This window comes from Strongylocentrotus purpuratus, unplaced genomic scaffold, assembly GCF_000002235.5.
Source record: "Strongylocentrotus purpuratus isolate Spur 01 unplaced genomic scaffold, Spur_5.0 spur5_scaffold_14, whole genome shotgun sequence".
In the NCBI taxonomy this organism is placed as follows: Eukaryota; Metazoa; Echinodermata; class Echinoidea; order Camarodonta; family Strongylocentrotidae; genus Strongylocentrotus; species Strongylocentrotus purpuratus.
This window is the reverse complement of record NW_022145599.1, coordinates 32,159,104-32,184,464: the sequence shown is the minus strand read 5'-3', so window position 1 is coordinate 32,184,464 and position 25,361 is coordinate 32,159,104. Positions and strand designations below refer to the sequence as shown.

The following is a 25,361-nucleotide window of genomic DNA, read 5'->3' as shown; positions in this document are numbered from 1 at the left end:
CCCCCTTGACTAATTAAATGCAGAGCCCGCAGGAAGAGCAGTATTGATACTGCCGAAGTTATCTCTTCCCAGTTCGGAGTTTGATCGCAAATTCTTTCGACACATCTCTCTTCTCTGCAATTCTGTTCTGTGTTGTTCCTTTCAGAGTATGAATGTTTTTCCCCAAATTTTTTCTAAAATGTCGCGACCATGATTGTGTAAATAAGACTAGATTGTTATGACTATTATCGTAATGCATTATGTGTAAAAGTAGGCCTATTATGCAAAAAATGCTCGTATACTTTGAGAATAAACCCTTTCTGTCAGCTTAACAAAACATCCGGACAATTATCATTATTATTTCCATCCTTCAAGCTCCACTTTCGATTACCGGACACGACAAAATGGCAGTATGTTCATTTTAATGCATAATTTTGCCCGAGGCAAAACTTACATTATGTATTGTCCACGGCAATTATTTGCATGCATGTCTGTTTAAGAACAAAATTGTAATTTGATATGGTCTTCCTGTTTTCCATAGATACAACAAGGAAACATATTGGAAATTCAATATTTGACGACATAAAAATACCTGACGAAAGATAACAAGAACAGTGAACCACTAGCGAAAAATGAAGATAACTTTGTAGATTTACTCTTGTTGCAATGATATTCATGGCGACAACCTGTAAGTGGTATGCGACGATCATGTTCACTGAACATACGAACAAAGAGCAAACAAAAAATTGTGTTGTAGACGAAGATAATGGCATTGGTTGGAGAAGAGGTTCGCAGCGTTCATCTTAAATAAACGCAGAAAGACCATTCTCTTCAAGAAGCAATACTTAAATATCCATGATGCCTAATGAAGACGCATGATCGGACCCATGCGGTAAACCACTCCAGTACTAAAATGTCGGAAAAGCGTTAACATGTACATTGTGGTCTTTGGTTGTATTCAAAACAAACAGTAGACATAACCAAATGCGTAGCTTGACCGTTATCTGATCTGTGATTTCGAAAAGACTTTTATTCGGGCCAGCATTCGATTGCTTGTTTTCATCCATCTTACATCGATCGTTGTTTTTATCTCAATGTTTAATGATTCTTCTGCTTCTGAATTTTTACTGTCCCTTTTCTTTCTAAGAGGTGCCCGTTCAGCATTCTTATAAATGCCTCTTACCAACCTTGATAAGTGCCCCCCCCCCCCCCGATCTTCACCTTTTAATTGCCGGTATTCAATTTTCAGAGGCGCCCCCGGTGGCCTTCATGTAAAAAATGTTTTAAAGCAGTATCTGGGACCATGCAAAGAGAGAAACACATATTGAAATCATCACAATGTCTAAAATTATATATTTCCTTTTGAGGTTTCCCTTTGTAGGTACCCCTTTTTTCAAGAAAGTGCCCTTTGTGTAGGTACTCCTCCCCCACCCCCTTCTCTCTTTCTCGACTCTCTCTCTCTCTCTCTCTCTCTCTCTCTCTCTCTCTCTCTCTCTCTCTCCCTTTTGTTCTCTCTCGATCTCTCTCTATTTATCTATCTATCTCTTTCTCTGTCTCCATACCTCCCAAAGATTTACTTGTGCTTTTCCCTAATGCCACCTTTCCTGTCGGTTGCTTTAACACTTTTATCCCTTCCTTCCTTGCAACCTCCATCACAATTAAAGAAAAGTCTATCTGTGTAGACCAGGGCCATGTTTCACGAAACTGTAATAAGTTCAAGTTTATATCGTCATCCCAAGCATGTTAATTCTAAACCATGTGCTCAATTGATCAATATGGGATGATAATTGTACTATTTAGTTTCGTGATGAAACGATGCCCCGAGATATAGCCTAGGCCTACATGTTAAATCTAAGAAAACTGTGACACTCGCGTATTTCCCTTGCAAAAATAAGAACCCATCAAATTTACAAGGGATATGAATTTTAAAAATTCAACTGTTTACAACATCTTTATGTATGTATACAGTTAACAGCTAAATTATTCATAGTCATACCCTACAGGGGCGTACGCAGGATTTTTTCAAGGTTTTTTTTTTTAAAATCTGGCCCCAAATATTTTGCGGGGGTGGTGGGGGGGGGGGGGGGGGTGGTGGGGGGGGGGGGGGGGGGTAAGCGGACACTTTTTTTTTTTTTTTGGTCTCGAAATTTGAAAATTTGACATTTTTTTTCGTTGGGAGGGGGGTAAGGTCACTTTACGTTAGCCGTGGGCATTTTTTTTTTTTTTTTTTTTTTTTTTTTTTTTTTTAACCAAAAAAAACAAAGGGGGGGGGTTTTAGTTTTTTTTAGGGGGGGGGGGGTTTACACACATAAAAATACCAAAGGGGGGGTTTGAACCCCCCCCCCCCCCCCCCTGCGTACGCCCCTGCCCTTATACCAAGTATTGTAATTTTAGATGTATGTACGTGAAAAATCAATTTGGTCCGTTTTCTTGAACTTGCATGTGATCGACATAATAAAGCTACATCTAAAAGTATTCAACAAAGAGCCTAGTTCTACCAGTCCACCTAATATCGTTCTTGAGCTACGAAAAACACGAAAAACATCAAATTTAACAAGGGGTGTGAATAATTTAGTTGTTAACTTTATGTGAGCCCCCTAGCTGAACCATTTACCCATTATATATTACATTTATATTTATATGTATAATTATATCTCAGAGTTGCCGCGGAGTATGAGTACATACAGTGCGCGATGCACATTATGTACACAATATAATATATACATGCGCTATTGGGTAAACAAACCAGTGACGTATTATCGAACGTCGCGTCGCCCGACAACCAGGATCGAAATCTAATGGGGACGTAAATTGTATCAGCAGCAATGGATAAGATTATGATAGCGACAGGATTTCTATTTTTTGCTGCAGATGTATTCGCACTAACGAGTGTATTTAACCCAGTATGGGTGGTTTCTCATGGATCTGGTAAGTGACGACTTAAATCATATTACAGTCCCACACCTTATTGTTCATGTTAGTTGTTACATGTAGTTGACAGGTGTCTGACTGTGCACTGCACTGTGCATGTGTCTGTCATGATAATGTACCTGATGCATGATGATGTACGTGAACTGAGTTGATGTTTATTGACTTGTTAGTAGATCAACTTTTGATAGACAATTCTTTGTCAGTTTACTGTAGAATTTACCAGACATCAGCATCACTTACATTCACAAAAATTACAAGCGAAAACTGAGAAACAGATCAGTGAAAGTTTGCGAGGAGGGGGGGGGGGGGGGGGGGGGGGGATGCATTCATTGGGGTGGTGGTGGCGGCTATCCATTCTGGTACACAGGCTTTTGCCTAGCTTTAAGCTGGTAGGTGGTATTCAGTCGTGAGATGTCCATATGAATTATGATGTAATGTGCATTATGTAAGTAAATGCCCCGCAAGAGATATTATTGATATGAATATGATATGAACTAGACTCATGTATGTCACTTCTACTTCTACAACGATACTCAGCAGGATCCATAAGTCAGGATGTAGTGCTGGGGAATAAACCATCTAGTTCTTGGTCTAGATGCTGGGTGGAAGCGCTCCCTTGAAGCCCTCCAGTTAAGTAGCGTCAAGGGTGATCTTCGAAAGTGCATTCCACGCAGTTACTGTCCGAGGGGAATATGAGTTCTGGTAGAGTTGGGTGCGGGATGGGATAGCCAGCAACTTCTTTGAGTGATACTGTCGTGGGTTGCTGCCTGCTGGCAATCATGGGTGCTGTGTAATGGTGTGCATTGATGGCTACTGTGTTGTTTTGGATCTTGTACATGAAGTGGAGGCTTGCAGCATTTCTTCTCCTCTCCAGGCTCTCCCATTTCAGATGTTGAATCATGGCCGAGACACTGGCCATATGACGATATCTCTGAAGGGTGAATCTTGCTGCTCGCCTTTTTTCTGCCTCGATTTTGGATATATGCTTGTTTGTGTGAGGGTTCCAGACCGAGCAACAGTATTCCAGATGAGGTCTAACAAGAGAGAAGTAGGCTTGTTGGCGGATCTTTTGTGAGGTTTTGTGGAGATTTCTGCTGACTAGTCCCAGCATCCGATTGGCTCGGGATGTGATGTTGTTCATGTGGCCTTGCCAGGACAAGTTGGATGAAAAAGTCAGTCCTAGATACCGGAGATCTGTTACCAATGCAAGAGGAGTGTCTCCTAGCGTGTATGTCGTGGTGATGGCTTTCCGACGTAGGGAGAATGTGATGGGGTAGCATTTCTCGGTGTTGAATTTCATCTGCCATGTGTTAGCCCATGAATGCAGCCTGTTGAGATCTTGTTGTAGGGCTTGGCTATCAGTGACATCAGTAATCGGACGGTATAGAAGACAATCATCAGCAAAGAGTCTGATTTTGAAAGAGATCCCATCCACTATGTCATTGATGAAGGATATAAACAGAAGTGGGCCGAGAACTGTGCCCTGCGTTACCCCAGAGGTGACTGGAACCCATTCAGATGACTCTCTATCTACAACAACACGTTGTAACCTTTCAGTTAGGAACACCCTGATCCATCTGATAAGGTTGTCATGGATCCCATAGTGATGGAGCTTATGGAGGAGGCGGTTGTGGGGTACACGGTCAAAGGCTTTGGAGAAGTCTAATGCAACTGCATCAACTTGCTCTTTCTGGTCTAGAGTGTGCAACATCTTGAGATGTAATGATCAACTGGGTGTCACATGAATGGCCAGCACGAAAGCCATGCTGAACATCACTGAGAATATTATTTTCATCATAGTGATCCAGGATATTGCTGAAAATGACATGTTCGAGCAGTTTACTGCAGATGGACGTGGTTGATACAGGGCGGTAGTTGAAGGCCTTGCTCCTGTCTCCTTTCTTGAAGATTGGTGAGATGTCTGCAAGATGCCAGTCAGATGGTACTGTTCCTGTATCTAGATATTGTTGAAAGATAAAGGTCAGGATCGGTGCAATGTCTTCAGCAAAGAACTGTACCGTAGTAAGTGTGTGTCCTCGGCTGGATCAGTTTGTAACTTGTTAACTTGATTACAGGCGCAGTTACAGAAACATAAAACATTTCAAGTTACAAGAGATGGGGTTGACTCAGTTGACTGGATCTGGAGAGAAATGTACAAATAAAGCATCAATCGGCATCAAATATACAGTGTAGAACAGAATTACAAAAGGTACGAAACAAATAACAAATATAAGAAAAAAATAAAAGCATGAAAGAGATGCCAACCACTACCATTAAATCATATTTATTACGATATTAAGAGTGAATTATGATCTTAAAATCTGAAAATAATGATTTTACACCTTTTTTTTCAACAAAAAAAAAGAAAAAAAAAAAAAATGTTTTTTTTAATTTTTAAACCCATAAAAACAGCGTAATCGCATAGAAACATGTACAAATAATTCCCCGCAACCCCAACAAAAAATTTGCTTTTACAATTTTCTCTTTAAATTTTAATGAAAGAGCAAACATTTTCCAGAAATTTTACTGGCCCGGGGCCGACAGGCCAGTGGTAGTGTCAAGTTCTCATGAAAATCTGATTTTTTTCTCTCCAAAATCTGATTTTTTAGGATACTCGGTCTGTTTTTTTTGTGTCAAGAGGTTGGCATCTACTGTATGGGTGTGTTATTGCATGTGCCTTAATCATCCAATCCTGATTTTCTCCCCTACAGGAGCCATGACGATGGGCCTTATTTCGCAGTGCCTGACAATCTTTGGCAGGGATACAGTGTGCATCCCTCCTAACCTCTGCCCTGCCTGGCAGATGACTCTGCTCTTCATCGTGTGTGCCATCATATGCCTGACCATCACCTGCATCATGTTTGTCTACTCCCATCGGAGAATCACAATGCTCGACCACGCCCGATGGTTCTCCTTTGCGGCAAGTAAGTTCAGAATATTTTGTGAACTAAATAATAACAAAATTGTTTCAAAAAACATATTTTACTAATTTTAGATATCGTAATACTTAGGACTTTGGAAGGTCAGTGGTAGACAATACGTTGTGGAATACGTTACATCGTTATGTTTGTGCATTTGTAGATGCCACATACAAAAATTTGACTTTATTTGTTTACATGCTAGAAGAAATGTAAATGGATGAAATAGAAGCATTAAAAATGTCTCTACAATGCCAAAGAAAGTGCAGAAAGTTCTCTCTCAAATATATCAACATGACAACTGTTATTGTTAAACCACATTTGTACATGGATAGACTCCTAAAAAAATAAAGGTGATCATTGACATTAGTTCAGTGCATAGGAATTTCTAGTGCGGTACTCAAATATTGTTTGGTTTCTTGTCTTATCTTTACCCCCTCTCCAGTCATTTTACTGTGCCTGGCAGCCATCATATTTCCAATCGGCTTCTACGTGGATGAGATTGGAGGGGAACCCTACAAACTCCCTAGCACCGTCACCGTAGGATCATCCTACGTGATCTTCCTCATCTCTATCGTCCTAACCGTTATCTCGGAGCTCCTTGCAGGCAAGCTGTGTGCTCCCCTCTTTGTTGTCCGAGGATAGCACCGTCAACCGAAGATAGCACCGTCACCTGAGGATAGCACCGAGGATAGCACCGCCACCATATGATCCCCTCTTTGTTGTCCGTGGATAGCACCGAGGATAGCACCGTCACCGTAGGATCATCCTACGTGATCTTTCTCATCTCCATCGTCCTAATGGTCATCTCGGAGCTCCTTGCAGGCAAGCTGTGTACTCCCCTCTTTGTCGTCAGAGGATAGTGAACACATTCCTTGAACTCTGCGATGTTGCCGATGAAGTATATGTAATTATTTATTTGTTGGAAATGAGATGATATCTCTTTCAACTCTGTAGCAGCAAGGTTTTTCAAATACTATTTTTTATGCAGAGAGTGCATGAAAAACCTTTGAACTCTTTTGAATACCTCTTTAGCTCTTTTGAACTGCGCCTTCTTAATATTATTTTCAGAAATCAGGTATTTTTCTAACATTCTACAGTAGTGCTGTCTACTCTTAGAAAATATAATATTTGAACAAAAATAGATGTGAGCTTTTAAAACTATATCAGCACTAGTCTCTTCCTGGAGATATGATGAAAGATTTTGTTTTCTTTCTTCTGAGATATACATGTAGAAGACTGTCTGTTGAATAAGTCATGGGACTGTGAAACAACTCACTATTCAACCTTTTCATTACCTTCTGCTTACAAATTAATATATTTTGATAAAACCACTCCCTAGATTATGTGGAAAAGTGTGTGGAACTAGGCATCAAATACATGTGCCCTTTGTCAGATGACTTACAGCAAGTGCATCTGCCATGTGGGAAAATATTTTGCAGTTAAATCGTCAAAATGAGCAAAATGGCATGATGGCTGTTGTCGAAAGAGGTTGAATTGTGATATTTCAGATTAAGATTAGAAGAAAAATTATGTTGAATACCATTTGAAGAAGATGCCTTATCCATTGTCACATTTAGAGGCTACATCAAAAAATATTGACTGCTCATGAGGATGATGGTGGGAACTATCACTCCCAAGGTGGTGTTCACACCGGCCCTTCTATCACCCCGAGGCAAAGCCGAGGGGGTGATACAAGGGCCGGAGTGAACACCACCGAGGAAGTATAGTTCCCACCATCATCCAATTACAGAGCAGTCCATATTTGTTTTATATACCTCATCCTTTTTATTGATTCATGATTAGGTCTAGCTGTAGGTCTAGATCTAGCTCTAAAAAACAGGAAACGAGATCAAGAGGAATTTACTCACCAGAATAAGAAAAATCCAACATTAAGTCCAAGGCAAGAGTATTGAATTCCTACGCGCTGCGCGTAACCGTGCGATTGCGGTAGCCTAGCAACTAAACAAATTTTTGTGCGCAACTAAGTCGCGGGAGGGGTTAGGGGTCCTATCCCAGGGTTTGATAGTAGCTATCAAACCTCTGACGTAATGATACTTGATAGATCGAAATGCTCCTTGACATGTGATATAGTTTTGACCAATCAGTGAATGACAATCTATGTATGAGGTATATAATATTTATTGAGCTGTAACATTTCTTGATTAAATAAATTCAACCAAGGCACATGTAGATACTTATACAAAAAACCCCACCCCACCCCTTTTTGTCTTCTTCTAGAACCGTATCCGGAGCTGTCCTTGCCTTATTTTTGTAACCAACTAACCCAATACTATATTTTATGTGTATGAATAATTTTGATGTAAATATCCCATACATGACACTTATTGTATCTATTTTACTAGTCTTGAGTTTTTCTTTTTGAGGATCTTCATAATATGAATTTTCTGGTAATATGTTGAATGTTCACACTTCACCATCATGTCTTTTCTTCTTTATACTCTTGAAAATGTTTATTTATTTCCAGCCTTTTCACCTTGTTTTAGGGAAATCAGTATTGTTTGAGTGAGATATGTAAATACGTTGTAAGCCGTTGAATATTCAATGAGGATATTTGTTTTGTTTTTGCAGTTTTCTATTTTTGTGTGAACACTTTTTGGTATGTTCTTTTCAATCAGGGAGGGGATCATCTTTGCAAGTATTTTTATAAAGTATTCACATACTTAATAATGAAGACCTCACGTACATGAATGTGTACACACGAACACGTATCCTCTGTTGAGAGCCAGAAGGGCATTATCTCTTTGTTAAAGCCCCTCCAGAGTGGTAGGAGCCCAACAAATTTAATGGCAAAATTTCACTTAAACTGTATGATAGTGTGAAAGAGAATGTCATTAAAGAAACATTTCTGCAATGATTTTCAAAACAAATGTGTCTTGAAACACAATTTAAGGGGAATCTTTGCTGAAGCATGTCTCAAATTACATTCGCTTTCACATTATGATAAAATTTAAGTGAAATTTTGCCATCAATTTTTTGGCTAATTTGGGGCTCCCAACACTGACTTTAGAGTGGCTTTAGAGTACCGGTATAATTATGTGTAAGAGCTAATACCCTTCAGGCTCTAAGCAGACGGTATTAGTTTAACCAATTGCCTTCAAGTTGGCTCCTGTATGAAGCCTAAGGGAATGGGAGAATTCAGTCGTCTACGGGTGAACATTATTGTTTTGTTGCGAGTGTTATTGTATTCTGTGAGTGTTTTTTTACGTCTTGATAATGCATTTCTTCATTCAATTTTCAAGAATTTACAAGATATCTGGTAGAAATTGACTTTAAAATGTAACTGGGTTTTATGTGGGAACTTCTGGACATTGTATTTTTGTAAGCACGGTTTAAAGGTAAAGACCAGTATTGGAAATGCCCCAATTTCAAAAAATGAAATGGAAGCTCTTATTACCAATCATGTGAAAGAATATGTTTTGACTGATGCATGATGATACAAATTTTGCCGGGAAACCGCCTACTAATTGATATATTTGGTAAATTAGTTTATCTACATGGTCTGTGAGAGATAAACGCACGTGTCGCGCACGTGTGCGTATAGTCCCATATACATCTTTCTGCGTACAGTACTTGTAACTTTACGAAGACTGGGCCAAATTTCTTATCATTTTGATGATTCCAGAACCTTGCAGTACACACCAATACTTACATGTATATGCTGGATGATCAACCTTATCTGATCGATTCCACAACGTTTCTTTCACAATGCAATCGCATGACCATAACTGGTCTTTACCTTTATGACATCAGAGAGGTCTACAAATATAATTTTCCAAATGGTACATGTATCTACTTTCCAGTGCCTTGGATGGGACAAATAAAATTGTATGTGTTTGTATCATACAATAATTGCCTTTTTATTACTGATCAGATTTATTCCTTTGTTTATATTCAGAAAATGAATTTCTATTAATGTTGTCAACTTGTCATTATGTATTCAATCACTGTACATGTATAATATGTTGATGATACATGTTCTATTTAATGGCAACTTTTATATTCATTAAAAGATGTACTACTTTTTTTTCTTAAGGTAGGGAAAAAGAAAGTGGAATGAAAAGTTGTTGAACATGTTCTCTTATTGTTACACCTGTATCTAAAGATGCATGTGCCAGTTACTTTGAAGTTCCGTCCATAAATTCTAATGAATTGGTGTAGTTTCTGGAAGTAGCCTAAGTTTGTGTGCACATACATGTAGGTGTCTGTAGATGTAGCACATGACTGTTGCACATGTATTGGGTAATGTTTATACAACTGATTATCAGTACAACAAGTTACAAGACTTTCTACAAACTACAGAAATATTTGTATTTTGGTATCAGACATTTTGTCATTGAAGTTTAGTACTTGTTACATCTCTGAAGTTTATTTGGCCCTCCTAAAATTACATGTGGGATTAAGAATAAATACATGTATATTTGTATGATATAAGGGTAATAATGTAAATACTTGACTCCATTCCCATGAATTAATTGTTGGCTCCACATTTTGAAAGATGCATGTATTTAATTAGATTTGATGATCCGAGAACACTTCTATGATCACAGAATGAAACCAAAAGTACTTTTAAAATGCATTGGCACTCACTTTGAGTCATATATGTTTGTAAAGAGGCTTTATCGTCTCAGCATTTTTTTTGCTACATCTAGCTCGCCGTCATTGATATTTTTAATTGCAAAGTTGATATTTGGGCAAGACATGTTTAATCCCAGTAGCAAACTTAGGCCCGTTTGCATAGGCTGTTTGATTCTTCTCTTTTTGTCTGAGATATTTTGACCTGTGAGTTTCTGTTTGTTTGGATTTCTATGAATTACTTAAGTATTTTACCAGAAAGAAATAAATTCAAAGAAATGATATTTCAAATTATTTTAACTGTGGTCCTATCTCTCAGGTACATCTATTGGATAAAATATTCAGACGCGTAGGATTATTTATATTCTCTTCTCTCCATACTTCAACACCTGTATGTATGTAAACCTTACCTTGATCCTTATGCACGTTTTTTTTTAATTTTGACCAAAGATGAAACTTTCCTTAGTTGTTCACAATGATATATATTTGTTTACATTGTACATTCGTGATAAATATAATAATTGATTAAATACACCTAAGATTCATGTTTAAAAAGGACAAGAGGAAACTTGCCCCACAAACTATTTCATCAGTATAGTGATGCAAAATTGTGTAAACAATTGAATAGGGGAATGGGGGTGGAGGAGTTTCGGAAAGGATTCTTTACAAAAGGTATGAATACATGTTAAATACAACACCATTAAATGTAGTGAAATTTACCTACCGGTACATTATATTAACCAAAATTTCATGAGGATGATTTGGTCTACAACCGACGTTGTAATGTTAAGAACTGTATGTTTATATATTATGATGGAAATTACACAAAATAATTCAATGTGCACTTGGGGGGGGGGGGGGGGAGGGAGGGTGGCACTGTGATATGTATAACTGTTTTAGTGCGAACTTCTTTTGCACCATCATGGCATACAGTAGTCCATTTTTGATATACTTGTAGCAGGTCTTTTTTCTATCTATCACACATATATTGATGTCTTTATCATTATTTCTGTCCTTTTTCTTTAATTATACATGTAATTGTAATATATGTTACATCAATTTTATTCACTGGTTAAGATATATACATGTATTGTCTTTTTGTTATAAATATTTTAATGACTTGAATCATTATCATGCGTACAACTCTGTATATATTGGTTATAATGAAAAAAAGAAAGCCAAAGAACCTTACTAATGTACCTTTACTTTTCAATGTTTTTCTTGCAATAAAGCTTGAATGTGTTTCTTGTAATCGAGTGAATATGTGCATTATGTCATTATGTTAAAGCTTATCTGCCGTAGTTTACAGGAGGGATTAGACCGCTCTGCAAGGTCACTGGACAGGTGGTTATCTCATCAACTCAGCTCTCAGTTAACATAAGAAAAAGAGGATCATGGGGGACCAATGGTCACCGATTAGGCATTGTTAGTTATATAGAGGGCGCAAGTAGCTACCAGTAGTGCAGTGGGCCTTTAAAAAAGTGTCCACTTTGTGTCTACCAGTATATTATATTTTACCATACTTTTTTCCACACTCTCTCTCTTTCTTTCTGTCCCTCTCACTGCCAGATCTCTTCCTTCCCCCTTCCCCTCACTCCACAACCCCCTCTCTCTCTCTCTCTTCATCACTTCCTCTCATACCCAATCTAAGCCCCTTCATCAGCATGTACCTTAGCAAAACTAATTAATGATCATGACATCTTTAGTTCTTGAAAGTAGAAATGCTAAAAGAAAAAACACCCTCATAAAATCAACTAGACTTCAAATGACATGACTTGACTTATTCACATAACTGTGACTTAATTAATATTTTCCTATTGACATTACTGTTTACTAGGTTAATGATATATGTTTATTTTGCAAACGAGTATTATTTTTGTGACTGTTCTGTATAAATGTTATAAACGATGTAAATATGTTCATTCAGGGCCCCATGGAAGACCACTACTTGTTGGTGAATGTGCTACCCTGTCAAATGAATAGAAATAAATAAATAAATAAAAATATTCAAGCCTATAAATATCTGTTACATGTGCGAGTAATTTTGTATATAAAATGTACAATTGCCAAAAAATAACCCAAGAAAACGGCATTAATTAAGTCCAGTCTGTCCAGACCTCAAGTCACACATAAAGCATGTTCCAAAGAAAAAGGAAAGTGAATATTGATTTTCATTAAAGAAGATAGCAATGATGCAAATTTTACTCAATAGTCATTTTCTTCTCTACAAGAACTTGTCTAAAGATGTTTAATAAATTTAATTAGTACATGAAACGTAGTACCAGTACCTATTATAATTATTTCTCAAAACAAACAAAAAGAAACCCATAAAATTTGGTTTTCAAACATTTTATTTAAAAAGCATGATCTTCTAAAACCTGAAAATACTTACAAGTTAATATTTACAAAGCTTTTTAGGACCAACATTGTTCCATAAATGATTACGTGGAAATAAATTCATGGGAATAAATTAGTGTTTGATGAAAACTAAATCTTTTAAAATCATCAGAACTAAAAATATGGATTCGGATTACCTGTGAGATGTTTCCAAACTCTCTTTTCTATTCTTTAATTTGTCTATATTCATTTTGGCAAAGCGTAAGTCTGTACAAGATATAGACCATTCCTCATTTTTCTCTAATGATTATTTTCCCCCAACACCGCTGGAATGCATTACAAATATAAATAATTAAAATAGTGATGAAGGGTCCTGGTACGAAAGGTCTGTCTGAAAAGAGGGCTATTAAAGAGAAATGAAAACATACTCCTAGGATAGACCTTCGGTTACTTGTGTGAATATGTAACAACACCAAATATGACATTTTGAAAAATGCATACAAAAACTGTAGATGATGCAACAGAAAAATGTCCCTGAACTGATAATTTGCCTCATGTCAATTCAACTTTTAAAATGTATTTACAATGAATCTCTTTCTGAAAATCCTTGCCAAATTTGAAATCATGATTGAAAATAATTATTTGGAAATTATATTAAATGTAGCATTGGCAAAACGTGAACAGAAGTTTGTCCAGTCATCCAATATCGTGGTGTTGTTTGAGATGGTAGAATATTTAGATAAGGAGCTTCTCAATGGCTTGCTGGATGATCAGGATCTGCGGCTTCAGCTGGGAGCCCTCGTTGGTGGTCACTGAACAGGAGATTACAGGACGGGAGACACCACAGGCACGACCAAGAGCTGCACAAGAAAAAATGGAGGACAAATTTAAAAGTCTTCTATCATCTTTTACACATATGAAAACAAATTACAATCAATAGAGATTGACATAAAATGGCATGGAATATATTAAATTATGGGGCATTACTCCTGTGAAAAGTTGAAGGGAATTAAGATAAAAATTGCAAGTGTTTTTGATTATTTTAAAATTGCTTTTAACATGGAAAATCTGTTGTTCCTCCAGGCCTTTTGTCAAACATTGGCAAATTATCTAGCAATATTGGGAACTAAGAATGTTGCGCATTATTAGCAGATTAAAATATGTTGTAACATTTCTCGCTGTCCAAGTGTCATGTGACGTCCCTTAATTGATGGGAATAATAAACATGATCATGTAAGAACAACATGATCATTAACTGCCATGAATAACAGAATAGAGGTCCTCAACTGGCCAACCTTTGTAAGTTATGGCTTTTCAATACCAACATGGGGTCTGCATCTCTATCACAGAGTTACATATTTTCAACTTATCAATCTGAATTTCGTCAACAAGGTAGATAGATGCAAGTTTGACAGTTGATATAGGGTCTGGTCCTCTGCCAGTAGCTGGTTTCAATGCAACCTTCCTTTATTCATGAAGCAGACACTAAAGCCCACTTTAAGAAATTGTTTTAACTATGGTTTAAATCACCCATTGACTTTGGGCAACCAAAGGTGAAAAAGAGTTAGATTGTTAGAAGGAACACATACTTCATCCCCCCCTCCCCCAATAAAAAAAAACAGTGACTTTTTATGGTGCTCTGACATCTACCACAACAAAAGGCCATTTTCGTAATGTAACCAAAATTAATGCATGAGTCTTTGTGAAGTGCATCAATACAAATTATTTCGTTCACCTGATACGAATAATAGTATTTCAATAGTCAGAACGCAAACTGAACGTGTGGCTAGGTACGGTAGGTCAAGCCATGTTTGTCCTACCTGGCAACCATTAATGTTTGCTATTTGGATATTGTCTATTGAAATACTATTATATTCTTATCAGGTGAATGAAACAATTTGTATTGAGGCACTTCACAAAGACTTGTGCATTAAATTTGGTTACATTACGAAAATGGCCAATTGCTTCAGGCTTTATTTTGTGAAATATACAGGGTTAGCATTCAGGCATTTGGTATAGGGTTTGGTCCATTGCAGGGTTGTCATTAAGAATTTACTTAGTGTACAAAATCAAAATTGTCCCCAGATCAAGACCATTTTTTTCAAATCATGCTTTCGCCATTTTGGCTCTTCACAATAACTCAGCAGTTTAGAGTTTATACCATGGTTTAGGTTTAAATGTCCTTCCTGAGATATGAATACTGTGACTCAGTGTGCCAGTGGATGACCTACCTTCCTTGGACCTGACAAAGACGTAGGGGACGTTCTTATCCTCGCACAGGAGGGGCAGGTGAAGCAGAATCTCTAGGGGCTCGGCATCAGCAGCCAGGATGATGAACTCAGAGATACCACGGTTCAGGGTCTTGGTGGCTGCGGAAGGTTCAAGAAAACAAAAGATTATTCTTAGTGTCACAGATTCTAGAAGGCCCAGCCAGTCCCACATTTATTATGATTAGATTGATCATATTCATGATGTAGGGGTGTTCTGAACCAGATGCAGGAGGATTTTTAGGGGGATTGGTATCAGCAGCCAGGGTGATAAACTCAGAGATACAGTCAAACCTGTCTATAGCAACCGCCCAAGGGAAACACAAAAAGTGGCCTTTGTAGACAGGTAGTCTTTGTAGACAGCTTCATTTAGTACATGATTCAATGAGAAACCATTTTCAAGGGAAACAACAAATGTGGCCTTTGTAGACAGGTGGTCACTAAAGCAGGTTAACAACAAAGATTATTCTTAGTAGTCTCTCCTAAGCAATGTTGACAATTTCATGATAAACAACATGCATAACTGTTTTAAATACAAAGAAATCAAGGTGAAAGTGGCGAGTTACTTGTATACTTGAATGCATACAGATCAGATGCACAAAGATGTTATAAACTGCCAGCTTCTTCAATCAATTCATTAGTTCAGAGGCAGGCTTACTGGCTTATTGATCCAGCCATTTAGAAGCAGTCCTTACTAATGAAGAGCTCAATATTATTTACAAATGTGTACTCGTTACTCCTTATTCCCTTTTTCAATTCTTTTTTCTTCTCACAAGGAGTATAGATTGTAGTTTTCAAGGGATATTATTTCATTTGTTGTGGGGGGGGGGGGGGGGGGAGGTGGAGGGTTCATGTGACCAAGCCCAAAACCTGTTTTCTCATACATGTACATGTAAGTAGAACTTACCTTCATTGGCTCCCTTCTTGAGCTGCTTATAATTGACGGCTTGCTGAACCAGATTAAGGAGTTTCTTTGTCAGGTCACCATCAGCCAGAGGGTAGGCTTTGGAGTTTACTTCATCGGCCTTTGAGTGCCCAAGAGGAAAAGAAATACATAAAATTGAAAAGATGATTGGTACTACAAAATCGGAGAATAGTGTAGAAAAGCGCCATAACTAAAGAGTTTTTTCAGACGCTCGTATTATTCTAGCGATTATCCTGGTATAACCGGCTGGCATAAGCCTAATTTACTGTTTCTTTAGACAGCCAATCAGCGCTCGTTATATTCGCGCCTTGTTCCTTTAGTTTCCGTTTATATCGATTGGTTTTGGCTTTCTGTTTCATTCCTGCATTTACTCTGATGAGTGCAAGTCGAAAAAGCTTTAGTTATGGCTCTTTTCATCACTTAAATGGGTCCATTTCGCAGACGATTCTTATTTCCGATTCCGCGCGTTGGCAATGCGAAAAACGGATTCTGCTTTGATTTCTTGATGCATTTCACATTGTACAGAGACTTTCACGTTACTTATGAATAGAGTCTATGAGCGATATATTCTTGGACAGGGCAAACCTTAAAGGGATCCGGTAACTTTGTTTCAGATTCTGAAATAAAATTCTGGATTTCACTCATGATGCAATGATATTATAAAACTTTAGGTCAGTCAGGAACCCCATGACATTTACAAGCCGATCGCCTGTCTGATTATCAAGATATTTATGATTGAAATTACAAATTTTGAAAACCGTTCGCCTGACGGTTTTCATAACACTAAAGTCTATTGGGGAAAACGAGTATGGTAAAACCGGTCACTTAAAGATTTTTTACTTTTTTGAGGCATTTCTTGATCATTTTGAAGCGTAATTTTTTTAGGGCTTCAATATTACACCATATCACAGACACTGATAACAAGTAGGGCCGTGTATCTCAGATTTAACATTGTTAAACGATCCCTTTAAAAGTAGACGGTAAACTGGGAGTAATACGTGGAATCAGTTTTTTGCATTGCAACTTGCAAGAGCACGGATCAAGAACCTGAATCCCGCAGAGCCCGGAACGGCGGAAGAAAAAAAATTGTCTACAAAGATACGGACGATGCTTATTTTTGCGGACGTGATTTATCCATCATTCCATGTTTATGTGGACGATCCTCATTCTCGGACCAGTGCCCCTACTGCTTATTTAATGTTATTTATAACGGTTTTGACTTTCGTGATATGAGTGACCCTGTCCCTGCGCCTGCCTAACTCAAACTCAAAGTTCAAACTTTAAAACTGCCAAAAATAATGAAACGGCAAAAGTAAAAAAACCTAGCCCAGGCAAATTAGGAAGGCAAAGATGAACTCACAAAGCTCTTCCCAAAACTACCGTATAACAGCCTACAGTACTAAGTAGATCTAGTCTAGTACATGATTACTAGTACAACAAGTACAATTCCCACATGCTAGCACACGTGCACACTAACCGACCACACCACGTGTTGGTCCCACACATTCATTATAGTGTACAATTTGGCATTCGATACACTCATCAACAAACACGCTTCATTGTAAATCATCACAGATTATTTCAATTCTTAACAAATGACGCCTGAATATATTCATAAATTTTAAAAGAATATGACACATACCATGTTAGGAGATTATTGTATTGTTACAGGTGAAAATATGGGTAAAACTCGGTCCTCTCGGCGTTGTGCTTCACTGAGGCCTTAAAATCAACGTTACACGTGCGTTCTATAACTTCTAAGTGCGAACGCCGACGTACGTCGTCGTCAATGCAGGGTGAAGCTTTTCTTCACACACCTAATCGGAGATGAAGGTAGCCCATCCAATGTGTAAAAATTGCCAATTTGATAAGTGTAAGGATCGCATTGTACACGTACAACCGCTATAATACACACACGCAATATATTCTTTGTGTATTGTATCCATCTGGCATGATCAGTGCAACGATGGCTGGCTACCAATTAAAATAGGCATGCTGGTCGGATATAATGAGAGTAGATGATGGAGGGGGGGGGGGGGTAAAGCGCAGAACTTAAGGGCAAATCAAAGAATTATACTACGACCTCACCTCATTTATGTTAGAAATTAAAACGTTATTATCTTCTTTCGAATTGCAATATATCCCGCACCATAATTATAAGCATGTCATGCATAATAATAATATGCCTTTTCTCTGCGAAAGGGGGCATTGACTCTTTAAATACCAAATCACATAAATTCACCACCCTACGCTTACTTTTCACCACCCTAGCGTCGTGTACATTGTCTATGGATAAAGTGGAATATTAACTCTTCACCACCCTACGCTAATTTTTCACCACCCTACCGTCATGTACATTGTCTATGGATAAATGGTAATATTAACTCTTCACCACCCTACGCTAACTTTTTCACCACCCTAGCGTCATGTACATTGTCTATGGATAAAGTGGAATATTAACTCTTCACCACCCTACGCTAACTTTTCACCACCCTAACGCCATGTACATTGTCTATGGATAAAGTGGAATATTAACTCTTCACCACCCTACGCTAACTTTTCACCACCCTAGCGTCATGTTCATTGTCTATGGATAAACTGGAATATTAATTTTTCACCACTCTCTACGCTAACTTTTCACCAACTAGCGTCATGTACATTGTCTATGGATAAACTGGAATATTAATTTTCACCATCCAATTACAATACAGTGTATTGTCCTATGTGCAGGCCAAAAATAATGACGAGGTTAAATTCCAACGTAATTTGAATGATAATAATAATTAGAACTTCCCTCAAAACCAAAAGGTTTGTTTGAAAATGTCTTTTTGTGAGAAAATAATGATCATTAGTTGTCGAATTGAATTTAGCGAGCACGCTCGTTTAATTAGTCTGATTTTTACATAATAGACAAATGTACATTTAGTACATGTAGAGAGGCGCGGATCCGGGGGGGGGGCGAGCGGGCCTTGCCCCCCCCCCCCCCCGAACAAAAAGGAGAGAAAGAAAAGGAAAAGAAGGGAAAGGGAAAGAGGAGAAAAAGGGGAAAAAAAGGAAGAAGAAAAGAAAAGAGGGAAGAAGGAGATCGGGGGGGGGGGCAAAATGAATTGCCTCCCAGGCTGCTGCCCCCTCCCCCAATCAAAAAATAAAAGAGAAGGAAGAAAAACGGAAAGAAAAAAAAGGAAAAAATGAGATAAAGGGAAGAAAAAAGAGGAAGAAGAAAAGAAAAGAAGGGGGATATCAGTTGCAATTTTCCCGATCGGGGGTTGGGGGGTTGGAGGCAAAAGGCCCTTGCCTCCCCCCCCCCCCCCCCCCCCCCCCCCCCGTCCCCGCGTTAAAAAAAAAGAGAAGGAAAGAAAAGGAAAGAGGAGAGCTAAAAGGGAACAAAAAAGAGGAAGAAGAAAAGAAAAGGGAGAAAAGAAGGGGAGATCAATCAATGTGTGGAGCGGAGTGGGGCCAAAATGACCTTGCCCCCCCCCCCCCCAGGCAAACTTAAAAGAGAGAGAAGGGAAGGGAAAGGGAAAGAGGAGAAGAAAGGGAAAGAGCAAAAAGAGAATGAAGAAAGGTAAGGGATATCAGATGTAATTTTCTCGTCAACAAGTTGTAAATCGGGGGGGGGGTGGGCACTGGCGTACTGATAGGGGAGGGGGGGGGGGGGCTTTGGGGAAAAAAATTCAAACGTGGTTTATTTCTAATTCCATAAACGGTGGTTTACAAATAATGCTGAAATGACATAATTTTCCGAGATTTGTCATCACTTTTAAGTAAATTGTACTTTTGTATGCGTTTGTTGGAAAATGACAAACTCCTAAATTTACAGCCAGGCAAGAAAATGCTTCTTGAGATGCCTACATGTCAGGGCCCGCGGAACGGCGGGGATCGGGATCCTCGAGCCTCCCCCCCCCCCCCCCCACTTTTTTTTGAAAAAGTATATTAAAGAGAAAAAGAAAGAAAGAGAGCAAGAAAGAAAAAATAGTTAACTGCCAGTGACACATTATAATGATGTATCAAAATATGCTCATCTGACCATGATTAAATTAAATGCCTAAAACCACGAGGGCTCAGCCCCCTGGATTCCACCTAGGGCCCTAAGGCGGGCCCTTAGATGCTCATCTGACAGCAATTTAAACGCCTAAAACCCCTGAGCTTCCGGGGGCTCTGCCCCCTGACCCCAACGAAAAGCCTCAAGGCGGGCCCTTGATACTCATCTGACCGTAATTGAGTGCCTAAAACTCTTGAGTTTCGGGGGCTCCGCCCCTTGAACCCCACGCCAATTAGTGACCTGCAAATGTCACAATGGGCAGACAAGGTATCAACATAAGTTCATCTGACTGCAGGCGCGTAGCCAGGGGGGCGGTGGGGGGGTCCCCAAAAAACGCGTAGCGAGGGAGCGCGGGAGGGGGGAAACTGAATTCAGACGAAGAATATTTTCGAGAGCGGTACAACGAATCGTCTTCTTTCTCTAAAAATTAAATGAAACGTCGAAGCTTCCGCGCTTCGCACGGGAGGGGGGGGAACTGAATTTAGACAAGGATTAAGAGTCGAGAACGGTACAACGAATCGTCTTCTTTCTTAATGATTTAATAAAACGTAAAAGCTTCCGCGCTTCGCGCAGGAGGAAGAAAATAAATTCAGACGAGGATTATCTTCGAGAGCGGTACAACGAATCGTCTTCTTTCTCTAATAATTTAATGAAACGCGGGGGGAGGAGGGGAGGAGACTGAATTAGACAAGGATTAAGAGTCGAGAACGGTACAACGAATCGTCTTCTTTATCTAATGATTTAATGAAACGTAAAAGCTTCCTCGGTTCGCACAGGGGGGGGGGGGGCTGAAGTTAGACAAGGATTAAGAGTCAAGAACGATACAACGAATCGTCTTCTTTCTCTAATGATTTAATGAAACGTAAAAGCTTCGCGCGGGAGGGGGGGGGGGAAACTGAATTTAGACGAAAGATTAGAGTCGAGACGGTACAACGAATCGTCTTTCTTTCTCTAATAATTTTTTGAAATGTCAAAGCTTCCGGGGAAACTCGCCCCTACTTGCACCACCCCTCCCAATTACGTCACTGCTGGTCACCATAACGTACCAATATTTGGCTCGCATGATTTCAAATTTGCCCCCCCCCCCTAAGAAATCCTGGATCCGTGCCTGCATGTAATGCTCATGTACCCCTTACAGCTCTATTTATTACCAAAGCAAGTCAATCATTCATTCAATAGCGTCTGACGGTCAAGTCTTAAAAGTAAACAGGTTTCCTTGCATAATTTGAATTCTATAGGACACTGCTAACAGATAGGACATACGTGACATATTCACAATTCCTGCAAAGTTCTTCAGACTTTCATGTTGGCTGAAAAAGAGATCATGGGGTTCAAATAAAACCTTTAAGAGATTTATTATTCCGATCGGTGGGTTTATGTATAAGCAATTGCTTCACGAGGATGAACTGAAATAAACAGATGCGATCCCCTTCTGTCGCCTATATAAATTTAAAAAAAAATATATAGGGCTTGATATGTAGACGGGTGAGATACTTTAACAATGAAACAGACCTCTTCATTTAACAGACTATCAAACAAATTATAAAACTTGCACTCTCCAAAATATTATCGTCAAGAATTTAAAATTATATTGTACTAGCCTGTATATCTTTTTCTAATACAACTGTAGAGAGAAACATATATTGTAACATTCTGTAATATGTGGAATATATTTTACAAATGAACCGCAATATACCTGGCAAATTACCTTGTTCCCGAAATATTTGCGGTACCGCAAGATCTTATGCAGGTACATGCAACTGGGAAACTGTTGATTCGTCGGAAGTTTGCAACTTGAATGGATCTTATTTCAGTCGTTATGAATTCAAGAGAATCGGAAATGAACGGCCAAATTGTTGTGCTGTTTATGTAGGACCTCCACACAATTCCACATTGATTCCAAAGGGATGACAACATAATGAAGCACGAAGGCAAAGCTGGTCTCGTAAATGTTTTTAATAATATGTGGTTTTCAATGTGACTTGGTTGCCATGTCTAATGTTTTAAATATGTGCACAGCTGCATTTGAGATGTAAACTGACTGTACAACATTGAATTTATCTCCCATATAATTATACTAGAGAGAATGTGAATAACAACGAATTTGTTAACAAAACGCATTTTGCCCCCCCCCCCCCCAAAAAACGCCCCCCCCCCCCCCCCTCCAAAAAAAAAAAAAAAAAAAAAACAGTAAAGGAGTAAACATGGTTTGTATTTTTAACCCAAAAGAACATAACAATAATAAAATCCTGAATTAAATCACATATACAATTCCATTCAAAGAAAAGAAACGTTCACAGGAATTAAATTTCATAAACATTGCGCATGCCACCTATACGGTATTTATCAATGGAGGTCTTTATAATAGCGCAAATCATGGACATATTGTGCGAAAATGGGAAAGCGTGTCTGTTTTTTTGTTATAGGGGTGAGAAGACATGAGCCCCCGAACGCTGGCGTACTGAAGGGGGGGGGTGTATTTCTTATTCGATACCAGTAATTTATAAATGTTCTTGTTATGACATGATTTTCCGGTATTTTTTCTCCATTTTTTGTTGTAAGTCTTACCTTTTTATGCGTTTGTTGGACGATAAGAAATTCCCAAATTACAGTCGAGCGAAAAATACGCTTATTTAGAAGCCTTTATGTCATGGTCTGCAAAGTGGTTGGGCTCGAGCCTCCCCCCCCCCCCCCCCCACCTCACTTTTTGAAAAAGTATGTTAAAGAGAAAAAGAAAGAAAGACGGAGAGAGAAAATAAGTGACCTGCCAATGTCACAAATAAGGTATAAAAAATGCTCATCTGACCGTAATTAAATGCCTTAAACCCCAGAGCTTAAGGGGGCTCCGCCCCGAACCCCACCAAGGGCCTTAAGGCGGCCCCCTTGATGCTCATCTGACCGTAATATACCTAAAACCCCTGAGCTTCCGGGGCTCTGTCCTTTGGATGCTCATCTGACCGTAATTAAATACCTAAAAAACCCGAGATTTCGGGGGTTATGCCCCCTAGACCCCACCAATGTCCCTAAGGCGGGCTCCTGGATGCTCCTGGATGCTCATCTGACCGTAATTAAATACCTAAGCCCCTGAGCTTCCGCGGGCTCTGCCCCCCTGGAGCCAACCAGGGGCCCTAAGGCGGGCCCGTGGATGCTCATCTGATCATAATTAAATACCTAAAACCCCTGAGCTTCCGGGGGCTCTGCCCCCTGGACCCACTATAGGGCGGGCCCCTGGATGCTCATCTGACCGTAGTTAAATATTAAAACCTCTGGGCTTCTGGGGGTCCCCCCCCCCCTGGAACACATCAATGGCCCTAAGGCGGGCCCTGGATGCTCATCTGACCGTAATTAAATACCTAAGCCCCTGAGCTTCCGCGGGCTCTGCCCCTTGACCCCCCTACCGAGACTCATGCCCTGGACCCTACGCCAATTTACGCTCTACTGATCGTTAATACTCCACTTTGAAAAACGTTCCGCGGGAGCTGCATGTAACATGTAAGACTGGTGGTGATGCAGATTTTTTTCTCTGCCCCCCCCCCTTCCAAACGTTTTTTCTCATTACGTCACTGCCCCCTGGAAGGTGAGTGTCATAAATATGTCATAAATACTAAGTTTCCTCAAACATTATCAAACATGATACAATATTATTATTTGCGGAAGAAGGACTGTCATTGTAAGCAGATTGCTTGATAAAACGACAACCCCAGACAAAAACTCATGAATATATTAACACATATTAAGCAGATACGGATAGGTAATTGAAAATACAAACTTCGATGATGGTGATATTGACAATGCAGATGAGGATGATGATGATGATGAAGACGATGATGATGATGATGATGATGATGATGATGATGATAATGATTCGAATGAAAGAAGAGATGACATGATAAACAATGAATAGTTGACACAGAAATTCTACCTTGAGTATTCTGATAATAACATCGTTTTAACTTTGGCCTTAAATGAGTAGAGTGAGCAGGCCTGTAGCCACGGGGGGGGGGGGGGGGCACGTGCCCCCCCCCCCAAAAAAAATTGAAATTGTTTAGACCCCTCCCCAGAACGTCGATCAATTACATGTATGTGTCCCCCCCCCCCCCCCCCCCCCCCCCCCCCCCCCCCCCCCCCTAAAACATCAAACTCTGGCTACGGCCCTGAGAGGGAGCAACATGATTTAATAGATTCTGGGAGAAAGTTCCATAGGTCAGGACCATGGTGTCTTATGGATTTATTTCGGGTATACTAGATGAAAATTTGAGGAATTACGAGTAGGGTAAGAGTGAATAGCTTTATTCATAGTGTGAAAGTTTTGAAATGAAAGAGGGAGCATATTTTTTAAATACTTAAACATGATCAGTAAACATTGTAGCGAATTTATGTCGAATACTGTAAAGGTTTTCAGTTTGTAAAATATTGGACTTGTGTGCGATAAATAATGGTGAACCAGTACATAATACGAAGGGCTTTCTTTTGCAATAAATAAATAGAGTTGATTTTGATTTTGGCGCTGGTGGCCAATACTAAATTGCAATATGTTATATACTGTAATATCAATGAATTATAAAGCATAACAAGCGGATAACATGGGATTAATTTCTTCTTTCAAAATCATTTCAAAATTACAGTAAGTTCATTGGCTGCATGTATCTCTTTCAAAAAGTGTTTGAACTAACTATAACAATCCCATTTTTGTCTTGATGTCTTGATTTGAAATGTCTTGATTTGTAACTGTCCCTTATTACCTACGCATGTTGGTAATGAGAGACCTTTGGTGATGACGTCATAAATTATTTTTATCTTATTAATCAGTTACATCATGACCACAATTTTGTTTCCCAATAAAGAGAAGAAGTTACTAAAGAGAAAACAAAACTTTCTGTATGTGTAACATTTTTCATGTTTATGTAAATTATGGAAATGTGCTTAAGGGTCTCCAATTCCCCACACCTACCCTAGTACTAGAGATTAAAGAGGGCACTTATGAGAATGGAAAATGGACACTTATGGCAATGGAAAATGGGAACTTGTCGAAGGAAAAGGGGCACGTGTCGAAATAAAAGGGGCACTTATCAGAGTAAAAGGAGCACTATTCCTATGTAAAAAGGGGCACTTTTCGGGTGCTTGAAAAAGTGGGGGGAGGGGGCACTGTGCCCCTACTCCCCCCCAGGAGTGCGGCCTCTGCTGGGGAGTATTCCTACCATTATGGTCACCGTGAAGGCATAGGCATAACTAACACAAACTAACACGGTAAAGAGTTAATATTCCAGTTTATAGACTATATGTACATGGCGCTATATAGGGTGGTGAAAAGTTAGCGTAGGGTGGTGAAAAATTAAGAGTGCAGTTTATCCATAGACAATGTACAT

General features: G+C 39.1%; 2 protein-coding genes across 3 annotated transcripts; one reads left to right on the top strand and one right to left on the bottom strand.

The window, feature by feature from the left end:
* The first annotated feature begins 2,705 nt into the window (after nt 1-2,705).
* On the top strand, nt 2,706-7,349 carry LOC115918046 (uncharacterized protein C16orf52 homolog A-like). 2 transcript variants are annotated; one of them, XM_030984760.1, is made up of 4 exons: nt 2,706-2,907; nt 5,622-5,834; nt 6,274-6,372; nt 6,591-7,349. In XM_030984760.1, the coding sequence occupies exons 1-4, from the start codon at nt 2,805-2,807 to the stop codon at nt 6,689-6,691; spliced, it is 516 nt and encodes a 171-aa protein (XP_030840620.1). In that variant the 5' UTR covers nt 2,706-2,804; the 3' UTR covers nt 6,692-7,349. The 2 variants fall into 2 exon arrangements, with proteins under 2 accessions (XP_030840620.1, XP_030840619.1); XM_030984759.1 differs by having other exon boundaries at nt 6,274-7,349.
* A 5,408-nt stretch (nt 7,350-12,757) lies between these two features.
* LOC587294 (NHP2-like protein 1) lies at nt 12,758-17,723 on the bottom strand. Its single transcript, XM_030984758.1, has 4 exons — nt 17,596-17,723; nt 15,936-16,053; nt 14,993-15,130; nt 12,758-13,621 (listed from the first exon to the last, which is right to left on the bottom strand). The coding sequence occupies exons 1-4, from the start codon at nt 17,596-17,598 to the stop codon at nt 13,497-13,499; spliced, it is 384 nt and encodes a 127-aa protein (XP_030840618.1). The 5' UTR covers nt 17,599-17,723; the 3' UTR covers nt 12,758-13,496.
* Between the last annotated feature and the right edge of the window lie 7,638 nt (nt 17,724-25,361).

Coding starts and splice junctions, on each gene's coding strand:
- LOC115918046 (XM_030984760.1), top strand. CDS start 2,805: ATGGATAAGATTATGATAGCGACAGGATTTCTATTTTTTGCTGCAGAT. Junction 2,908..5,621: donor GGTGGTTTCTCATGGATCTG/GTAAGTGACGAC, acceptor TCTCCCCTACAG/GAGCCATGACGATGGGCCTT. Junction 6,373..6,590: donor CCCTAGCACCGTCACCGTAG/GATCATCCTACG, acceptor CCGTCACCGTAG/GATCATCCTACGTGATCTTT.
- LOC587294 (XM_030984758.1), bottom strand. Junction 15,131..15,935: donor CAAGAAGGGAGCCAATGAAG/GTAAGTTCTACT, acceptor AACCTTCCGCAG/CCACCAAGACCCTGAACCGT. Junction 13,622..14,992: donor CTTTGTCAGGTCCAAGGAAG/GTAGGTCATCCA, acceptor TTTCTTGTGCAG/CTCTTGGTCGTGCCTGTGGT.